The sequence below is a fragment of the Oncorhynchus keta genome, chromosome 11 (genome assembly GCF_023373465.1).
Source record: "Oncorhynchus keta strain PuntledgeMale-10-30-2019 chromosome 11, Oket_V2, whole genome shotgun sequence".
Taxonomy (NCBI): Eukaryota; Metazoa; Chordata; class Actinopteri; order Salmoniformes; family Salmonidae; genus Oncorhynchus; species Oncorhynchus keta.
The window spans coordinates 38,833,254-38,855,810 of record NC_068431.1 but is presented as its reverse complement, the minus strand read 5'-3'; the positions used below and the strand labels follow the sequence as shown (position 1 = coordinate 38,855,810).

General features: G+C 41.1%; 1 protein-coding gene and 1 long non-coding RNA gene across 2 annotated transcripts; both read right to left on the bottom strand.

The window, feature by feature from the left end:
- Window positions 1–12,857: 12,857 nt before the first annotated feature.
- Window positions 12,858–19,898, bottom strand: LOC127906183 (uncharacterized). The gene is made up of 3 exons (XR_008060572.1): window positions 19,698–19,898; window positions 13,205–13,357; window positions 12,858–13,166 (listed from the first exon to the last, which is right to left on the bottom strand). It is a non-coding gene; the product is annotated as an uncharacterized LOC127906183 (long non-coding RNA).
- A 120-nt stretch (window positions 19,899–20,018) lies between these two features.
- Window positions 20,019–22,183, bottom strand: LOC118390220 (39S ribosomal protein L48, mitochondrial-like). Its single transcript, XM_035780561.2, is given in 9 exon segments — window positions 20,019–20,306; window positions 20,309–20,374; window positions 20,507–20,596; window positions 20,703–20,805; window positions 21,020–21,189; window positions 21,298–21,386; window positions 21,552–21,583; window positions 21,721–21,773; window positions 21,924–22,183. Coding segments are annotated over 9 exon segments (789 nt in total). The 5' UTR covers window positions 21,945–22,183; the 3' UTR covers window positions 20,019–20,141.
- Between the last annotated feature and the right edge of the window lie 374 nt (window positions 22,184–22,557).

The window sequence follows — 22,557 nt, the reverse complement described above, 5'->3', positions numbered from 1 at the left end:
TGGCCAAGATAAAGCATAGCAATTCGACATACAACACAACACAGTTACACATGGAATAAACAAAACATAGTCAATAATACAGTAGAACAAAAGACAACTACAAGTCTATATACAGTGAGTGCAAATGAGGTAAGATAAGGGAGTTAAGGCAATAAATAGGCCATGGTGGCAAAGTAATTACAATATAGCAATTAAACACTGGAATGGTAGATGTGCAGAAGATCAAATCAAATCAAGTTTTATTTGTCACATACACATGGTTAGCAGATGTTAAATGCGAGTGTAGCGAAATGCTTGTGCTTCTAGTTCTGACAATGCAGTGATAACCAACAAGTAATCTAACTAACAATTCCTAAACTACTGTCTTATACACAGTGTAAGGGGATAAGGAACATGTACATAAGGATATATGAATGAGTGATGGTACAGAGCAGCATACAGTAGATGGTATCGAGTACAGTATATACATATGAGATGAGTGTGTAGACAAAGTAAACAAAGTGGCATAGTTAAAGTGGCTAGTGATACATGTGTTACATAAGGATGCAGTCGATGATGTAGAGTACAGTATATACATATGCATATGAGATGAATAATGTAGGGTAAGTAACATTATATAAGGTAGCATTGTTTAAAGTGGCTAGTGATATATTTACATAATTCCCATCAATTCCCATTATTAAAATGGCTGGAGTTGGGTCAGTGTCAATGACAGTGTGTTGGCAGCAGCCACTCAATGTTAGTGGTGGCTGTTTTTCAGTCTCTCGGTCCCAGCTTTGATGCACCTGTACTGACCTCGCCTTCTGGATGATAGCGGGGTGAACAGGCAGTGGTTCGGGTGGTTGATGTCCTTGATGATCTTTATGGCCTTCCTGTAACAACGGGTGGTGTAGGTGTCCTGGAGGGCAGGTAGTTTGCCCCCGGTGATGCGTTGTGCAGTCCTCACTACCCTCTGGAGAGCCTTACGGTTGAGGGCGGAGCAGTTGCCGTACCAGGCGGTGATACAGCCCGCCAGGATGCTCTCGATTGTGCATCTGTAGAAGTTTGTGAGTGCTTTTGGTGACAAGCCGAATTTCTTCAGCCTCCTGAGGTTGAATAGGCGCTGCTGCGCCTTCTTCACGACGCTGTCAGTGTGAGTGGACCAATTCAGTTTGTCTGTGATGTGTATGCCGAGGAACTTAAAACTAGCTACCCTCTCCACTACTGTTCCATCGATGTGGATAGGGGGGTGTTCCCTCTGCTGTTGTGTGCAAGTAGAGATACTGGGGTGCAAAGGAGCCAGATAAATAAATAAATACAGTATGGGGATGAGGTAGTTGGATGGGCTGTTTACAGATGGGCTATGTACAGGTGCAGTCATCTGTGAGCTGCTCTGACAGCTGGTGCTTAAAGCTAGTGAGGGAGATATGAGTCTCCAGCTTCAGAGATTTTTGCAGTTCGTTCCAGTCATTGGCAGCAGAGAACTGGAAGGAAAGACGACCAAAGGAGGAATTGGCTTTGGGGGTGACCCGTGAGATATACCTGCTGGAGCGTGTGCTACGAGTGGGTGCTGCTATGGTGACCAGTGAGCTGAGATAAGGCGGGGCTTTACCTAGCAAGGACTTGTAGATACCCTGTAGCCAGTGGGTTTGGCGATGAGTATGAAGCGAGGGCCAGCCAACAAGAGCGTACAGGTCGCAATGGTGGGTAGTGTATGGGGCTTTGGTGACAAAACGGGTGGCACTGTGATTGACTGCATCCAGTTTGTTGAGTAGAGTGTTGGGGGCTATTTTATAGATGACATCACCGAAGTCGAGGATCGGTAGGATGGTCAGTTTTACGAGGTATGTTTGGCAGCATGAGTGAAGGATGCTTTGTTGAGATATCTGCCGCATTAGTAAAGATGTGATCTATACATGTTGATGATTTAATTCCTGTGCTGTTTGTTACTACCCTGGTAGGTTGACTGACAACCTGTACCAGGTTGCAGGCACTGGTTACAGTTTGAAGTTTTTTCCTGGGTGGGCAGCTTGATGATAGTCAGTCAACATTTAAATCACCCAGAAAATGTAATTCTTTGTTGATATCACATTGGCATGACATTGCCCTCTTTGGGTACAGCAAAACCCATCTCCCTCTCCCTGCCTCCCCTCACCTCCTTCAACTAGACTGCTGTGGTCAGAGAGAGGTCTTAAATTCCTGAGGAGAAGATCTCCTCAAGGCCACACAGTATAGAGCGAGAGTGAAGTTTCATAGAGAACAAAGGAATTTCTTCCACCTCACAGAACTTGAGGTCCGAAGAACGTTCACGTTCTGTAGAAGGTATAAAAGATCGGTGAAGAATCCAGCTACGAATGGGTCTGTTTGTTACAACTTGGGGAAGCTCATGGGAGACGATGTGGCCACATTACCATAAAGCTGTTTATATGCTGGTTTTACTGCTAACCTACAAAGCATTACATGGGCTTGCTCCTACCTATCTCTCTGATTTGGTCCTGCCGTACATACCTACACGTACGCTACGGTCACAAGACGCAGGCCTCCTAATTGTCCCTAGAATTTCTAAGCAAACAGCTGGAGGCAGGGCTTTCTCCTATAGAGCTCCATTTTTATGGAACGGTCTGCCTACCCATGTCAGAGACGCAAACTCGGTCTCAACCTTTAAGTCTCTACTGAAGACTCATCTCTTCAGTGGGTCATATGATTGAGTGTAGTCTGGCCCAAGAGTGGGAAGGTGAACGGAAAGCCTCTGGAGCAACGAACCGCCCTTGCTGTCTCTGCCTGGCCGGTTCCCCTCTTTCCACTGGGATTCTCTGCCTCTAACCCTATTACAGGAGCTGAGTCACTGGCTTACTGGGGCTCTCTCATACCGTCCCTGGGAGGGGTGCGTCACCTGAGTGGGTTGAGTCACTGATGAGATCATCCTCTCTAGGTTTCTTCCTAGGTTTTGGCCTTTCTAGGGAGTTTTTCCTAGCCACCGTGTTTCTACACCTGCATTGCTTGCTGTTTGGGGTTTTAGGCTGGGTTTCTGTACAGCACTTTGAGATATCAGCTGATGTACGAAGGGCTATATAAATAGATTTGATTTGATATAATAGCCTCAGATATGAGGTTTTACTCTAATTGTTGTATAAGATGAATGAGTGAGTATGATACTGTCTGTCAAATTGTGTAATGTGATTTTAGACTGTTTAATGAAGGAAACTCCAATTCCCTTTTGAGTTGAACTAAATCAGAGGACCGCCCATGAGCCCAGTTAGGGTCAGGCATCCTGGGACAGCCCCTTTTCTGCAATTCTGAATAAAACCCCAATTTCGAGAAATTCTCAGTAGACCATGTTCCTCTCAATCACGGGAGTATCTGTTCCTGGTTCTAAATTTCTTGAATGGGGAATGCTTATTTAAGGTGGTGAGGAAGGCATTTTTTGTAAATAATCAGGCATCCTCTACTGACGGGATGAGGTCAATATCCTTCCAGGATACCCTGGCCAGGTCGATTAGAAAGGCCTGCTCGCTGAAGTGTTTCAGGGAACGTTTGACAGTGATGAGTGGAGGTCATTTGACCGCTGACCCATTACGGACGCAGGCAATGAGGCAGTGATCGCTGAAATCTTGGTTGGAAACAGCAGAGGTGTATTTAGAGGGAAAGTTGGTTAGGATGATAACTATGAGGGTGCCCGTGTTTATGCCTTTGGGGTGGTACCTGGTAGGTTCATTGATAATTTGTGTGAGATTGAGGGCATCAAGCTTAGATTGTAGGATGGCTGGGGTGTTAAGCATGTTCCAGTTTAGGTTGCCTAGCAGCACGAGCTCTGAAGATAGATGGGGGGAAATCAGTTCACATATGGTGTCCAGAGCACAGCTGGGGGCAGAGGGTGGTCTATAGTAGGTGGCAACAGTGAGAGACTTGTTTTTAGAGAGATGGATCTTTAAAAGTAGAAGTTCAAATTGTTTGGGTACAGACCTGGATAGTAGGACAGAACTCTGCAGGCTATCTCTGCAGTAGATTGTAAATACACATTTAGCCATCCACAACAACCACAATCCGCAAGGCGCAAATAGCTAAATGAGAGAGCAGCAGTGTGATTCACATCAATGCGCTATGTAGATATCAATAATACGTGATATCCATATCGCCGTAGACGACACCACTGCTGTCATCCTTACCTCCAAGTCTTTATTCAAGTTGGATAATCTATTGATTCCGACAGCAGTCGCACCATTGGAAGATATAGCTTGGCCTGTAGCCTACAAAACCCCATTCCTGCTCTTTTCCCTCGATCCATCAAACACATTTGATGTGTCATCATAGTGGTCTCTGATTTGTGGTCAGACTTGCCTTTTTCAATGCTAATTTGAATGTCATTGAGAAAACAGAGAAGAGTCAAAGATTTTTTTCGCACACATACTTTCTGAATTTAAAAGTTATCCTCGTTTTTCAAAAGTATCTGGAATCTGATTCTAATATTTTAGCTGGTAATGTAACAGATTTACAGTTACCGTTTTTGGTTACTCCCTAACCATGCTCCTAATTCAGTGTGCACTTCTTGAACAGATTCCCCCTGCTCCTGATGGGCGTTGCTTCTAACCATTATTTCTGTGTTCAGAGCGTGCCACCCTGTGGTCATTTAGTGGTAGTTACACGTTATACGTTCTCTGTATGAAAACCTATTACTAGTAAGAGTGAGAATTCTGCAGGATAAAATAAGATTTTTAACAATGACTGCATGCAAAGGTTCAGTATTGATATGCATCGTGGTAGTGGTATGTCACTATTGTCAATTTTCTGGGCAATAAACAGCTCCATAAGACATTGAGGTAGAATAATATAAGGTTGTTCATACTTTTTTCTGTGTGTGTGTGTGTGTGAGACGTACTTATTGTTGAGCAACTACGTCAGAAAGGCAAACCCCCCCCCACACACCAGGCGAAATCTAGTGGTGAAATCTGTGATGAACTCAAAATCGATTTTATTTTGGGCTCCCGAGTGGCGCAGCGGTCTAAGGCACTGCACCTCAGTGTTAGAGGGGTCACTACAGAGTCTAGTTTGATTCCAGGCTGTATCCCAACCAGCCGTGATTGGGAGGCCCAAAGGGGGGTGCACAATTGGTCCGGCTTTGGCCAGGTTAAGTAAAAAAATAACAGTGCTTGATTTATGCTGTTAAAGGTAATTTCCGATTGAACTGACATCATGCAGCATTTACTGAGAATGCAGTCTTCACTGAGCAGGATCAGTGCCTTTACATTTCAATCACGCTGTAAAGCTGTATTTGCGCGATGTGGATTGAATAGACACCTTAGTAGGCTAGTCTAGATTTAACCCTTATATTCAAACCTTATAAACCTTACAGCTGCCTAATGGACCCTATTCCAACTAAACTACTGAAAGAGTTGCTTCCTGTGTTTGGCCCTCCTATGTTGAACATAATAAATGGCCAAATCTTGACCTCAAAAATGTAAAAAACTATTGGCCTATATCGAATCTCCCATTCCTCTCAACATTTTCAGAAAAATCTGTTGTGCAGCATCTCACTGCCTTCCTGGAGACAAAAAAATGTATACAAAACGCCCCCGTTTGGTTTTAGACCCCATCATAGGACTGAAGGTGATAAATAACATTTTAATGGTATCAGACCAAGGCTCTGCATCTGTCTTCATGCTCCTAGACCTTAGTGTCGCTTTTGACATTATTGATTACCACATTCTCTTGGAGAGATTGGAACCCCTAATTGGTCTTCATGGACAAGTTCTTGTCTGGTTTAGAACTTATCTGTCTGAAAGATATCAGTTCGTCTCTGTGGATAGTTTGTCCTCTGACAAATCAATTGTACGTTTCAGTGTTCCTAAAAATTCAGTTTTAGGACCACTATTGTTTTCACTATATATTCTACCTCTTGGTGATGTCATTTGGAAACACAATCTCAACTTTCACTGTTATGCGGACATGTTGATGAACCTGTGTTTCAGACATAAGGAAGTGGATGGCAGCAAATGTTTTACTTTTAAACTCAGACAAAACAGATATGCTAGTTCTACGTCCCAATAAACAAAGAGATCTGCTGTTTGATCTGACAATTAATCTTGATGGTTGTACAGTCGTCTCAAATATAACTGTGAAGGAACTCAGCATTACTCTGGACCCTGATCTCTCTTTTGACAAATATATCAAGAATATTTCAAGCTCAGCTTTTTTTCATCTTTGTAACGTTGCAGAAATGGAGTAAAACGTTTTTGCCAAAAAATGTTTCAGAAAAGCTAATCCATGCTTTCGTCACTTCTAGATTTGTGAGGACAGACACTGGGAGACGAGAAGCAAGTACAGGGAGTAAATATTGAATAAATAACGGACATGAAATAAAACAAGGACAGCATCTGGACAGGGGAAACAAAACAACATTAATGCAGACACGGGTAAGAAACTGAGGAAGTGACAGATGTACGGGAAGAAATCAAAGACGTGATGGGGTCCAGGTGAGTCCCATGAAGCGCTGATGATGGTGACAGGTGTGTGTACTAATGGCCGTCTGGCACCAGCGGGCATGATAAAATTAGACTACTGTAATGCTCTACTCTCAGGGTAACCAGATAAAGCACTAAATAAACTTCAGTTAGTGCTAAATACGGCTGCTAGAATCTTGACTAGAACCCAAACATTTGTTCATATTACTCATTTACATTACATTTACATTTAAGTCATTTAGCAGACGCTCTTATCCAGAGCGACTTACAAATTGGTGCATTCACCTTATGACATCCAGTGGAACAGCCACTTTACAATAGTGCATCTAAATCTTTTAAGGGGGGTGAGAAGGATTACTTTATCCTATCCTAGGTATTCCTTAAAGAGGTGGGGTTTCAGGTGTCTCCGGAAGGTGGTGATTGACTCCGCTGTCCTGGCGTCGTGAGGGAGTGTGTTCCACCATTGGGGAGCCAGAGCAGCGAACAGTTTTGACTGGGCTGAGCGGGAACTGTACTTCCTCAGTGGTAGGGAGGCGAGCAGGCCAGAGGTGGATGAACGCAGTGCCCTTGTTTGGGTGTAGGGCCTGATCAGAGCCTGGAGGTACTGAGGTGCCGTTCCCTCACAGCTCCGTAGGCAAGCACCATGGTCTTGTAGCGGATGCGAGCTTCAACTGGAAGCCAGTGGAGAGAGCGGAGGAGCGGGGTGACGTGAGAGAACTTGGGAAGGTTGAACACCAGACGGGCTGCGGCGTTCTGGATGAGTTGTAGGGGTTTAATGGCACAGGCAGGGAGCCCAGCCAACAGCGAGTTGCAGTAATCCAGACGGGAGATGACAAGTGCCGGGATTAGGACCTGCGCCACTTCCTGTGTGAGGCAGGGTCGTACTCTGCCTCACAGAGGAGCGACCTGTCAGGTAGGACGCAATCCAAGCGTGGACAGCGCCGGAGATGCCCAACTCGGAGAGGGTGGAGAGGAGGATCTGATGGTTCACAGTATCGAAGGCAGCCGATAGGTCTAGAAGGATGAGAGCAGAGGAGAGAGAGTTAGCTTTAGCGGTGCGGAGCGCTCCGTGATACAGAGAAGAGCAGTCTCAGTTGAATGACTAGTCTTGAAACCTGACTGATTTGGATCAAGAAGGTCATTCTGAGAGAGATAGCGGGAGAGCTGGCCAAGGACGGCACGTTCAAGAGTTTTGGAGAGAAAAGAAAGAAGGGATACTGGTCTGTAGTTGTTGACATCGGAGGGATCGAGTGTAGGTTTTTTCAGAAGGGGTGCAACTCTCGCTCTCTTGAAGACGGAAGGGACGTAGCCAGCGGTCAGGGATGAGTTGATGAGCGAGGTGAGGTAAGGGAGAAGGTCTCCGGAAATGGTCTGGAGAAGCGAGGAGGGGATAGGGTCGAGCGGGCAGGTTGTTGGGCGGCCGGCCGTCACAAGACGCGAGATTTCATCTGGAGAGAGAGGGGAGAAAGAGGTCAGAGCACAGGGTAGGGCAGTGTGAGCAGAACCAGCGGTGTCGTTTGACTTAGCAAACGAGGATCGGATGTCGTCGACCTTCTTTTCAAAATGGTTGACGAAGTCATCTCCAGTGCTAGCCTCTCTACACTGGCTTCCTGTTAAGGCTAGGGCTGATTTCAAGGTTTTACTGCTAACGTCCAAAGCATGACATGGACTTGCTCCTACCTATCTCTCCGATTTGGTCCTGTGGTACATACCTACACGTACGCTATGGTCACAAGACATAGGCCTCCTTATTGTACCTAGAATTTCTAAGCAAACAGCTGGAAGCAGGGCTTTCTCCTATAGAGCAACATTTTTGTGGAATGGTCTACCTATCCACGTGAGAGACGCAGACTTGGTACTATACTTTACTCAGTACTTTACTGAAGACTCATCTCTTCAGTAGGTCCTACGATTGAGTGTAGTCTGGCCTAGGGGAGCGAAGGTGAATGGCAAGGCACTGGATTGACAAACCGCCCTTGCTGTCTCTGCCTGGCCAGCTCCCCTCACTCCAATGGGATTCTCTGCCTCTGACCCAATTACGGGGGCTGGCCTACTAGTGCTCTTCCATGCCATCCCTATGAGGGTTGTGTCGGGTTGTGCCAGGTTTTTTGCGCTATACTCGACTTTAGTGGGTTGAGTCACTGACGTGATCTTCCTGTCCGGTCTTGCGCCCCCTCGGGCTCGTGCAGTGATGGAAATGTTTGTGGGCTATACTCAGCCTTGTCTCAGGGTAGTAAGTTGGTGGTCTGTTGATATCCCTCTAGTGGTGTGGGGGCTGTGATTTTGCAAAGTGGGTGGAGTTATATCCTGCCTGGTTGGCCCTGTCCGGGGGTATCGTCGGACTGGGTCACAGTGCCCCCCTGTCTCAGCCTCCAGCATGCTGCAACAGTCTGTGTGTCGGGGGGGCTAGGGTCAGTCTGTCCTATCTGGTGAAATTCTCCTGTCTTTTCTGGTGTCCTATGTGAACCTAAGTATCCTCTCTCTCTCTCTCTCCTGGAGGACCAAAGCCCTAGGACCATGCTCCAGGACTACCTGGCCTGATGACTACTGGCTGTCCCCAGTCCACCTGGTTGTGCTGCTACTCCAGTTTAAACTGTTCTGTCTAAAGCTATGGAACACCTGTTCACCGGACCTCCTATCTTGTCTCGGACCTGCTGTATCTGGTCTCTCTCATCACCTGTTGTCTCGACCTCTGAATGCTTGGCAGGGTAGCCTAGTGGTTAGAGCGTTGGACTAGTAACCGAAAGGTTGCAAGTTCAAATCCCTGAGCTGACAAGGTACAAATCTGTCGTTCTGCCCCTGAACAGGTAGTTAACCCACTGTTCCTAGGCCGTCATTGAAAATAAGAATTTGTTCTTAACTGACTTGCCTAGTAAAATAAAGGTTTAAAAAAAAAAGCCAACTGACATTTACTTCTGAAGTGCTGACCTGTTGCACCCTCTACAACCACTGTGATCATTATTTGACCCTGCTGGTTATCTATGAACGTTTGAACATCTTGAAGAACGATCTGGACTCAATAGCCATGTACTCTGATAATCTCCACCCGGCACAGCCAGAAGAGGACTAGCAACCCCTCAGAGCCTGGTTCCTCACTAGGTTTCTTACTAGGTTCCTGCCTTTCTAGGGAGTTTGTCCTAGCCACAGCGCTTCTCCATCTGCATTGCTTGCTGTTTGGGGTTTTAGGCTGGGTTTCTGTATGAGCACTTTTGACATCCACTGATGTAAAAGGGCTTTATAAATACATTTGATTGATGGAATTAACATACAGCATTGACACACACACACACACTTACCCCACCAGCTATGTGTGACGTTTTACATGTATGCAGTTCTGTCCTTGAGCTGTTCTTGTCTATTAATGGTCTGTATTATGTAATGTTTTATGTTTTGTGTGGACCCCAGGATGAGTAGCTGCTGCAATCGCCACAGCTAATGGCGATCCTAATAAAATACAACAAATAAAAATACAAAAATTATAATTGGCTGACATCACTAAAGTTTACAGCCCTAGACAATAAAGCCTTTAAGTCTGGGAAAACTCCAAGGCTGGATGACTAGTTGAGGTAAACCAAACCTTTTTTGATATACCAATAGGACCATTGTTAGCATGTTTTAACCACTCCTATGTAAATGGTAGATTATCAGACACTCAACAAGAAGGTCTGATTTCATTATTACTGAAACAGGATATAAGTGGAAAATATAAAGATCCAGTCCATAAAAAAATTGGAGGCCCCTTAAACTTCAGTGTTATGATAAAAAAAATCTAGCAAAATGTATATCGCATAGAATTTAAAAAAAAAGGTATTGTCGGACATTATTCATTCTAATCAGACAGGTTTTTTACATGGACGATACATTGGAGATAATATAAGGTAAGTACTGGAAATAATAGAACACAATGAAAAATCTGGGAAAACAAGCCTGCTATTCATAGCTGTCTGAAAAGGTTTTTGATAAAGTACGACTGGAGTTTATATACAGTTGAAATCATAAGTTTACACTTAGGTTGGAGTCGTTAAAATGTGTTTATCAACCACTCCACACATTTCTTGTGACCAACTATAGTTTTGACAAGTCGGTTAGGACATCTACTTTGTACATGACACAGGTCATTTTTCCAACAATTGTTTACAGACAGATTATTTCACTTATAATTCACTGTGTATCACAATTCCAGTGAGTCAGAAGTTTACATATACTAAATTGACTGTGCCTTTAATCAGCTTGGAAAATTCCAGAAAATGATGTCATGGCTTAAGAAGCTTCTATCAGTCTAATTGACATCATTTGAGTCAATTGGAGGTGTACCTGTGGATGTATTTCAAGGCCTACCTTCAAACTCAGTGCCTCTTTGCTTGACATCATGGGAAAATCAAAAGAAATCAGCCAAGACATCAGAAAAATAATTATAGACCTCCACAAGTCTGGTTCATCCTTGGGAGCAATTTCCAAACGCTTGGAGGTACCACGTTCATCTGTACAAACAATAGTATGCAAGTATAAACACCATGGGACCACGTAGCCGTCATACCGCTCAGGAAGGAGAGGCGTTCTGTTTTGTGGAGATTAACGTAATTTGGTGCTAAAAGTGCAAATCAATCACAGAACAGCAAAGGACCTTGTGAAGAGGTTGGAGGAAACAGATAAAAAAGTATCTATATCCACAGTAAAACTAGTCGAAATATCGACATAACCTGAAAGACCGCTCAGCAAGGAAGAAGCAACGGCTCCAAAACCGCCATAAAAAAGCCAGACTTCGGTTTGTAACTGCACATGGGGACAAAGATCGTACATTTTGGAGAAATATCCTCTGGTCTGATGAAACAAAAATAGAACTGTTTGCCCATAATGACCATCATTATGATTGGAGGACAAAAGGGAGGCTTGCAAGCCAAAGAACAACATCCCAACCGTGAAGCTCGTGGGTGGCAGCATCATGTTGTGGGGGTGCTTTGCTGCAGGAGGGACTAGTGCACTTCACAAAATAGATGGCATCACGAGGAAAGAAAATTATGTGGATATATTGAAGCAACATCTCAAGACATCAGTCAGGAAGTCGCAAATGGGTCTTCCAAATGAACAATAACCCCAAGCATACTTCCAAAGTTGTGGCAAAATGGCTTAAGGACAACAAAGTCAAGGTATTGGAGTGGCCATCACAAAGCCCTGACCTCAATCCTATAGAAAATGTGTGGGCAGAACTGAAAAAGTGTGTGCGAGCAAGGAGGCCTACAAACCTGACTCAGTTGCACCAGCTCTGTCTTGAGGAATGGGCCAAAATTCACCCAATTTATTGTGGGGAAGCTAGTGGAAGGCTACCCAAAACGTTTGACCCAAGTTAAACAATTTAAGGGCAATGCTACCAAATACTAATTGAGTGTATGTAAACTTCTGACCCACTGGGAATGTGATGAAAATAAAAAAGCAGCGTGGTAAGTGTCCATGATACTTTAATAATCACTGAACACGACTCAATACAAAAATAACAAAGTGAATGGAAACGAAAACCGAAACAGTCCTGAATGGTGAAAAACAAGAAACAGTCACCCACACCAAACAGGTGGGAAAAGGCTACCTACGTATGATTCTCAATCAGAGACAACTAACGACAACTGCCTCTGATTGAGAACGATACCAGGCCAAACACAAAACACAACATAGAAAAACGAACATAGACAACCCACCCCAACTCACGCCCTGACCAACCTAAAAAAAAAGACATAACAAAAAAAACTAAGGTCAGAACGTGACAAAGAGACAGAATCATTAGATAATTTGTTTCGGTACTGTCCATATGTTTTTGTTCACAGGTCCAGGAATGGCTGAAGAATTGCAATATTTACCTGGAGCTAACCCTGCAGATAGCACTACTGGGTGATCTGAAAAGTCATAGTCAAACAATCAATAATATAATAATACTTTTAGCAAAATAATATTTTCAATTTACAATCTGTACAAACAATGAGAATAGAAAGGTTCAGAACTTTTGTGAAACATCTCAGCACAGTTGAAAAATATATGGAAAATAGAAATCCATTATGGATGGTGTTAAGAGAGAGATAGGAGGAATGTGTCCGTAAAACTTATATAGGTTAACAACTTTTGTGAAAGAGCAGTTTGAAAGATATGGCAAATAGAAATCAAACCGGTTGGACATCAGAAATAGATGGGTGAGGTTGAGGGTAGAGGAAGAACAGTAGTAAAAACAAACAAAATAGAACTATTGTCAAAAAGACTGTGTCCATTAAATGTATATAGTATGTATAAGCTGGAAGTAGAGGCCTAAGCATTGTTGTTCACTAATTTACTCAAATTAGAGGGGTGGTAGGATTAGAAATAAATAAAGTTAAAGACGTTTAAAAAATATGTATGATTTGAGATGATTTGGACCACAGAGTGAAGGAAAAGCAGCCAACAAGTGCTCAACATGTGGGAACTCCTTCAAGACCGTTGGAAAAGCATTCCAGGTGAAGCTGGTTGAGAGAATGGCAAGAATGCGCAAAGCTGTCATCAAGACAAAGGGTGGCTACTTTGAAGAATCTCAAATATATTTTGATTTGTTTAACACTTTTTTTGGTTACTACTTGATTCCATGTGTTATTTCATAGTTTTGATGTCTTAACTATTATTCTACAAAGTAGTAAAACAGTAAAAAGAAAGAAACACCCTGATGAGTAGGCGTGTCAACTTTGACTGGTAGTGTATAGAACCTTCCAGCCCCACCTGGGATATGGATGCCTAATGCTGTTATAATAAATCACCTGGGATATGGATGCCTAATGCTGTTATGATAAAATCACCTGGGATATGGATGCCTAATGCTGTTATAATAAATCACCTGGGATATGGATGCCTAATGCTGTTATAATAAATCACCTGGGATATGGATGCCTAATGCTGTTATAATAAATCACCTGGGATATGGATGCCTAATGCTGTTATGATAAAATCACCTGGGATATGAATGCCTAATGCTGTTATAATAAAATCACCTGGGATATGGATGCCTAATGCTGCTGGGATATGGATGCCTAATGCTGTTATAATAAAATCACCTGGGATATGGATGCCTAATGCTGTTATAATAAAATCACCTGGGATATGGATGCCTAATGCTGTTATAATAAAATCACCTGGGATATGGATATGGATGCCTAATGCTGTTATGATAAAATCACCTGGGATATGGATGCCTAATGCTGTTATGATAAAATCACCTGGGATATGGATGCCTAATGCTGTTATAATAAAATCACCTGGGATATGGATGCCTAATGCTGTTATGATAAAATCACCTGGGATATGGATGCCTAATGCTGTTATAATAAAATCACCTGGGATATGGATGCCTAATGCTGTTATAATAAAATCACCTGGGATATGGATGCCTAATGCTGTTATAATAAAATCACCTGGGATATGGATGCCTAATGCTGTTATAATAAAATCACCTGGGATATGGATGCCTAATGCTGTTATAATAAAATCACCTGGGATATGGATGCCTAATGCTGTTATGATAAAATCACCTGGGATATGGATGCCTAATGCTGCTGTGTTATGATAAAATATAATAAAATCACCTGGGATATGGATGCCTAATGCTGTTATGATAAAATCACCTGGGATATGGATGCCTAATGCTGTTATGATAAAATCACCTGGGATATGGATGCCTAATGCTGTTATGATAAAATCACCTGGGATATGGATGCCTAATGCTGTTATAATAAAATCACCTGGGATATGGATGCCTAATGCTGTTATGATAAAATCACCTGGGATATGGATGCCTAATGCTGTTATGATAAAATCACCTGGGATATGGATGCCTAATGCTGTTATGATAAAATCACCTGGGATATGGATGCCTAATGCTGTTATGATAAAATCACCTGGGATATGGATGCCTAATGCTGTTATGATAAAATCACCTGGGATATGGATGCCTAATGCTGTTATAATAAAATCACCTGGGATATGGATGCCTAATGCTGTTATGATAAAATCACCTGGGATATGGATGCCTAATGCTGTTATGATAAAATCACCTGGGATATGGATGCCTAATGCTGTTATGATAAAATCACCTGGGATATGGATGCCTAATGCTGTTATAATAAAATCACCTGGGATATGGATGCCTAATGCTGTTATGATAAAATCACCTGGGATATGGATGCCTAATGCTGTTATGATAAAATCACCTGGGATATGGATGCCTAATAATAAAATCACCTGGGATATGGATGCCTTGCTGTTATAATAAAATCACCTGGGATATGGATGCCTAATGCTGTTATAATAAAATCACCTGGGATATGGATGCCTAATGCTGTTATGATAAAATCACCTGGGATATGGATGCCTAATGCTGTTATAATAAAATCACCTGGGATATGGATGCCTAATGCTGTTATGATAAAATCACCTGGGATATGGATGCCTAATGCTGTTATGATAAAATCACCTGGGATATGGATGCCTAATGCTGTTATGATAAAATCACCTGGGATATGGATGCCTAATGCTGTTATAATAAATCACCTGGGATATGGATGCCTAATGCTGTTATATAAAATCACCTGGGATATGGATGCCTAATGCTGTTATAATAAAATCACCTGGGATATGGATGCCTAATGCTGTTATAATAAAATCACCTGGGATATGGATGCCTAATGCTGTTATGATAAAATCACCTGGGATATGGATGCCTAATGCTGTTATAATAAAATCACCTGGGATATGGATGCCTAATGCTGTTATAATAAAATCACCTGGGATATGGATGCCTAATGCTGTTATAATAAAATCACCTGGGATATGGATGCCTAATGCTGTTATAATAAAATCACCTGGGATATGGATGCCTAATGCTGTTATAATAAAATCACCTGGGATATGGATGCCTAATGCTGTTATAATAAAATCAAATCACCTGGGTTATAATAAAATCACCTGGATGCCTAATGCTGTTATAATAAAATCACCTGGGATATGGATGCCTAATGCTGTTATAATAAAATCACCTGGGATATGGATGCCTAATGCTGTTATAATAAAATCACCTGGGATATGGATGCCTAATGCTGTTATAATAAAATCACCTGGGATATGGATGCCTAATGCTGTTATAATAAAATCACCTGGGATATGGATGCCTAATGCTGTTATAATAAAATCACCTGGGATATGGATGCCTAATAATAAAAATCACCTGGGATATGGATGCCTAATGCTGTTATAATAAAATCACCTGGGATATGGATGCCTAATGCTGTTATAATAAAATCACCTGGGATATGGATGCCTAATGCTGTTATAATAAAATCACCTGGGATATGGATGCCTAATGCTGTTATAATAAAATCACCTGGGATATGGATGCCTAATGCTGTTATAATAAAATCACCTGGGATATGGATGCCTAATGCTGTTATGATAAAATCACCTGGGATATGGATGCCTAATGCTGTTATAATAAAATCACCTGGGATATGGATGGATGCCTAATGCTGTTATAATAAAATCACCTGGGATATGGATGCCTAATGCTGTTATAATAAAATCACCTGGGATATGGATGCCTAATGCTGTTATAATAAAATCACCTGGGATATGGATGCCTAATGCTGTTATAATAAAATCACCTGGGATATGGATGCCTAATGCTGTTATGATAAAATCACCTGGGATATGGATGCCTAATGCTGTTATAATAAAATCACCTAATGCTGTTATAATAAAATCACCTGGGATATGGATGCCTAATGCTGTTATGATAAAATCACCTGGGATATGGATGCCTAATGTTATAATAAATCACCTGATATGGATGCCTAATGCTGTTATGATAAAATCACCCTAATGCTGTTATAATAAAATCACCTGGGATATGGATGCCTAATGCTGTTATAATAAAATCAAAATCACCTGTTATAATAAAATCACCTGGGATATGGATGCCTAATGCTGTTATAATAAAATCACCTGGGATATGGATGCCTAATGCTGTTATAATAAAATCACCTGGGATATGGATGCCTAATGCTGTTATAATAAAATCACCTGGGATATGGATGCCTAATGCTGTTATAATAAATCACCTGGGATATGGATGCCTAATGCTGTTATAATAAAATCACCTGGGATATGAATGCCTAATGCTGTTATAATAAAATCACCTGGGATATGAATGCCTAATGCTGTTATAATAAAATCACCTGGGATATGGATGCCTAATGCTGTTATAATAAAATCACCTGGGATATGGATGCCTAATGCTGTTATAATAAATCACCTGGGATATGGATGCCTAATGCTGTTATAATAAAATCACCTGGGATATGAATGCCTAATGCTGTTATAATAAAATCACCTGGGATATGAATGCCTAATGCTGTTATAATAAAATCACCTGGGATATGGATGCCTAATGCTGTTATAATAAAATCACCTGGGATATGGATGCCTAATGCTGTTATAATAAAATCACCTGGGATATGGATGCCTAATGCTGTTATAATAAAATCACCTGGGATATGGATGCCTAATGCTGTTATAATAAAATCACCTGGGATATGGATGCCTAATGCTGTTATAATAAAATCACCTGGGATATGGATGCCTAATGCTGTTATAATAAAATCACCTGGGATATGGATGCCTAATGCTGTTATAATAAAATCACCTGGGATATGGATGCCTAATGCTGTTATGCCTAATGCTGTTATAAAATCACCTGGGATATGGATGCCTAATGCTGTTATAATAAAATCACCTGGGATATGGATGCCTAATGCTGTTATAATAAAATCACCTGGGATATGGATGCCTAATGCTGTTATAATAAAATCACCTGGGATATGGATGCCTAATGCTGTTATAATAAAATCACCTGGGATATGGATGCCTAATGCTGTTATGATATAAAATCTGGGATATGGATGCCTAATGCTGTTATAATAAAATCACCTGGGATATGGATGCCTAATGCTGTTATAATAAAATCACCTGGGATATGGATGCCTAATGCTGTTATAATAAAATCACCTGGGATATGGATGCCTAATGCTGTTATAATAAAATCACCTGGGATATGGATGCCTAATGCTGTTATGCTGGGATATGGATGCCTAATGCTGTTATAATAAAATCACCTGGGATATGGATGCCTAATGCTGTTATAATAAAATCACCTGGGATATGGATGCCTAATGCTGTTATAATAAAATCACCTGGGATATGGATGCCTAATGCTGTTATAATAAAATCACCTGGGATATGGATGCCTAATGCTGTTATAATAAAATCACCTGGGATATGGATGCCTAATGCTGTTATAATAAAATCACCTGGGATATGGATGCCTAATGCTGTTATAATAAAATCACCTGGGATATGGATGCCTAATGCTGTTATAATAAAATCACCTGGGATATGGATGCCTAATGCTGTTATGATAAAATCACCTGTTATAATAAAATCATGGATGCCTAATGCTGTTATAATAAAATCACCTGGGATATGGATGCCTAATGCTGTTATAATAAAATCACCTGGGATATGGATGCCTAATGCTGTTATGATAAAATCACCTGGGATATGGATGCCTAATGCTGTTATGATAAAATCACCTGGGATATGGATGCCTAATGCTGTTATAATAAAATCACCTGGGATATGGATGCCTAATGCTGTTATAATAAAATCACCTGGGATATGGATGCCTAATGCTGTTATAATAAAATCACCTGGGATATGGATGCCTAATGCTGTTATGTTATAATAAAATCACCTGGGATATGGATGCCTAATGCTGTTATGATAAAATCACCTGGGATATGGATGCCTAATGCTGCTGTTAATAATAAAATCACCTGGGATATGGATGCCTAATGCTGTTATGATATGGGATATGGATGCCTAATGCTGTTATGATAAAATCACCTGGGATGGATAATGGATAAAATCACCCTAATGCTGTTATAATAAAATCACCTGGGATATGGATGCCTAATGCTGTTATAATAAAATCACCTGGGATATGGATGCCTAATGCTGTTATAATAAAATCACCTGGGATATGGATGCCTAATGCTGTTATAATAAAATCACCTGGGATATGGATCTAATGCTGTTATGATAAAATCACCTGGGATATGGATGCCTAATGCTGTTATAATAAAATCACCTGGGATATGGATGCCTAATGCTGTTATAATAAAATCACCTGGGATATGGATGCCTAATGCTGTTATGATAAAATCATGGGATATAAAATCACCTGGGATAATGCTGTTATAATAAAATCACCTGTTATGGGATATGGATGCCTAATGCTGTTATGATAAAATCACCTGGGATATGGATGCCTAATGCTGTTATGATAAAATCACCTGGGATATGGATGCCTAATGCTGTTTGATAATAAATCACCTGGGATATGGATGCCTAATGCTGTTATAATAAAATCACCTGGGATATGGATGCCTAATGCTGTTATAATAAAATCACCTGGGATATGGATGCCTAATGCTGTTATGATAAAATCACCTGGGATATGGATGCCTAATGCTGTGATAAAATCACCTGGGATATGGATGCCTAATGCTGTTATGATAAAATCACCTGGGATATGGATGCCTGTTATAATAAATAATGCTGTTATAATAAAATCACCTGGGATATGGATGCCTAATGCTGTTATAATAAAATCACCTGGGATATGGATGCCTAATGCTGTTATGATAAAATCACCTGGGATATGGATGCCTAATGCTGTTATAATAAAATCACCTGGGATATGGATGCCTAATGCTGTTATAATAAAATCACCTGGGATATGGATGCCTAATGCTGTTATAATAAAATCACCTGGGGGATATGGATGCCTAATGCTGTTATGATAAAATCACCTGGGGGATGCCTAATGCTGTTATAATAAATCACCTGGGATAATGCTGTTATGATAAAATCACCTGGGATATGGATGCCTAATGCTGTTATAATAAATCACCTGGGATATGGATGCCTAATGCTGTTATGATAAAATCACCTGGGATATGGATGCCTAATGCTGTTATAATAAATCACCTGGGATATGGATGCCTAATGCTGTTATAATAAAATCACCTGGGATATGAATGCCTAATGCTGTTATAATAAAATCACCTGGGATATGGATGCCTAATGCTGTTATGATAAAATCACCTGGGATATGGATGCCTAATGCTGTTATGATAAAATCACCTGGGATATGGATGCCTAATGCTGTTATAATAAATCACCTGGGATATGGATGCCTAATGCTGTTATAATAAATCACCTGGGATATGGATGCCTAATGCTGTTATAATAAATCACCTGGGATATGGATGCCTAATGCTGTTATAATAAATCACCTGGGATATGGATGCCTAATGCTGTTATAATAAAATCACCTGGGATATGGATGCCTAATGCTGTTATAATAAATCACCTGGGATATGGATGCCTAATGCTGTTATAATAAAATCACCTGGGATATGGATGCCTAATGCTGTTATAATAAAATCACCTGGGAGCATGAGCAGCAGTGTGCAGTGTTTTTATTTCTCATGAATTAACCTACATCTCCAGCACCTGCAAAAAGAACCTGGATGTGCGTATGCTCTTCAGCTTTTGGACAAAGTCCTACATTCACCCACAATTCATTTACAATATGTACACGTCATGATTACAAAAAACAGCACTATTGTGAGGAAAAAAAGACGCATTGGCATCCACTGCTTCAAATGTGACAAAGTAGAGGTCAGAAAAAGTACGATGACAGTTGAGGTAAAAGGGTGGGGTGGACAGTGTTTTTCCTCTCACTAGGTCATCTGTGCCATCAGTCCCTCTAGCTCTGGACGCGCCTTGAAACGGGCTTGGTAATCTGCCTCTGTGTGCTGGGAAACAGACAAGCAAGTGTTATGTCACTGAAAAATAACAACAACAAAAAAGTTTACATACTGTAGATATGATCCTTGTGCAAAAGAAAAGTCATGCAGAGGTCAAGACCATAGATGTCATATGCTCACCGGCTTTACAGAGAGTTGAATCCCCTCTGGCTGATTCTTTAACAGGACCTCCATAAAGGTGGGGCATAATGTGGCGTTTAGTTGGCTGAGCTGTAAACAAAACACTTATCAATGCTCTCTCTAGAGTGAAAAGCTGTTTGTCAGTGCAACTGACAAAAGTTCAGAGAACAAATGATCACTAAAAACACTCCATTACCTGAACAATTCGCTCATGGGTCTTGAGGATGGCATCTACATACATCTTGGTCCCTTGCTCTGGCATGACCATGACTTCCATGCTCTTAGTGGGCAATGCATAGCTGAGAGGAGAATAGTGTTCGTTCATCCCTTTAAGGTTAGTTAGTTAACCAATGATTCAAAGACATTGGATGATGTAATCCCATGCTACGAAAGAGGGCCAAATGTGTGCCTCCTATTGAATCATTATGAACTTTGCGACAGAGACATGTATATTTGGGCCATCAAATCTTTGAGTGAGGCCAGTAACACAGTGTCTTAAAGTCTACCTCTCACCTCTCAGCCACTTTGACACCTAGGCGGTTGCAGAGATTGTGGATGTACTGGGAGTAGTGCTCCACTAGGATCATGTCATACCCAGACACTTTCACGTTCAGAGTCCCGTACTCTGCATCTGTTGCAGTTTTGATCTGCTTCATCTGCTGTCTCTCTTTCTTTTTCTTTGGCTGAAGGCACAATAAATGTTCTATAATCAAGTAGATATGCTAACAGTGTAAGCTGGTGGCTTCAGTATTAGAGAGTATAATTAAGTGATCTACTAAGGACAGTCTTACCGCTTCTTTGGGTAACAGGTGCTTATATTTGCCAATCCCATGAGTAGGCATGGTCCTGTATTGTCGCTCATTGGAAAAAGCCAGACTCCCTGTAGAAAACAGTTATCCAGCCAAACAGATATATAATTACCTAAGTGTATGTAAGCTAAGTGGCAATATAACTTTCAGGATATAGTCACTTCCTAAGACTTAACTAGAAAGTCTAAATTGATACACAACAGTAACTAACTATTGTTATTGGTGGGAGGACTTACCCTGAATCGGATGTTGCACTGATACTGATGCCCTTAAAATAAACATCAGAAACATTAGACACGTTGAAATGTCGCTAGCTAACACATCATCGGATGAAACTTGATGTGGTAATTATTGTGTCCTGTAGCAACCAGCAATTGGCTGCCTATATGCTTTTAACTAATTTACCGGAACAGCAATCCTGCTTGGTCCAACACACGTGAATGAAGTGCGAAGGAAGCCTGTAACGGGATAGAAGATAAACAATCTATCATATACAAGTGTTTTAATATGCTGACATGTTTGACCTTCCTTCTTGCTAGCCAGCTAGCTAACGTTACATCAACAATAAAAATGTGGAAAACGCCATTTATGAGTAGAAGACACACTACCTTGCGAATGACAGGATTCATTGCTTCAAATTTAAGATGAAGTAATCACTTCACAACAAATCTCGAAATTATATTAGATTCACAATTTTGCAGAAGCTAGTTGTTGCACATGTACACAAGAGGTTCTGAGAAGAGTGCTTCCGGTTGGTCCAACTGACTAAAATGTGCTATGGAACAAGGACAATATCTTATTTCCGCTTTCAAATGTGTTTGCTTTAAATTGTATTTAATATATGCATCAAAGAGAAACCTAGACGAGTATGAGGGTATTGGATGCAGCCAAATAAGTGTATAATATGTAATTATTGCTCACAGCACAATGTCATTGTGAAAGAAAAGAAAGACGGCATTGCGTTCAAAGTCCGATGCTGGCCCTGGAAACGTGGCGTCCTCGTCAAGCAACCTGCATCTACTCCCCTTTCATCTGACATATTATGATCGGATGTGTAGTTACATTACATTACAATGCAAAAACTTCGTTCCCATAACAATTTACATGGAATTTCATGAAATATCCAAATTCCACCAATCGTTCGCCTCAGGACGTGAGAACCAAAGCAACACATTTAGACACTGATCCCCATTATGAAATAGCTACTATATTATTGACGGATATATATTGGAAAGTTTATGT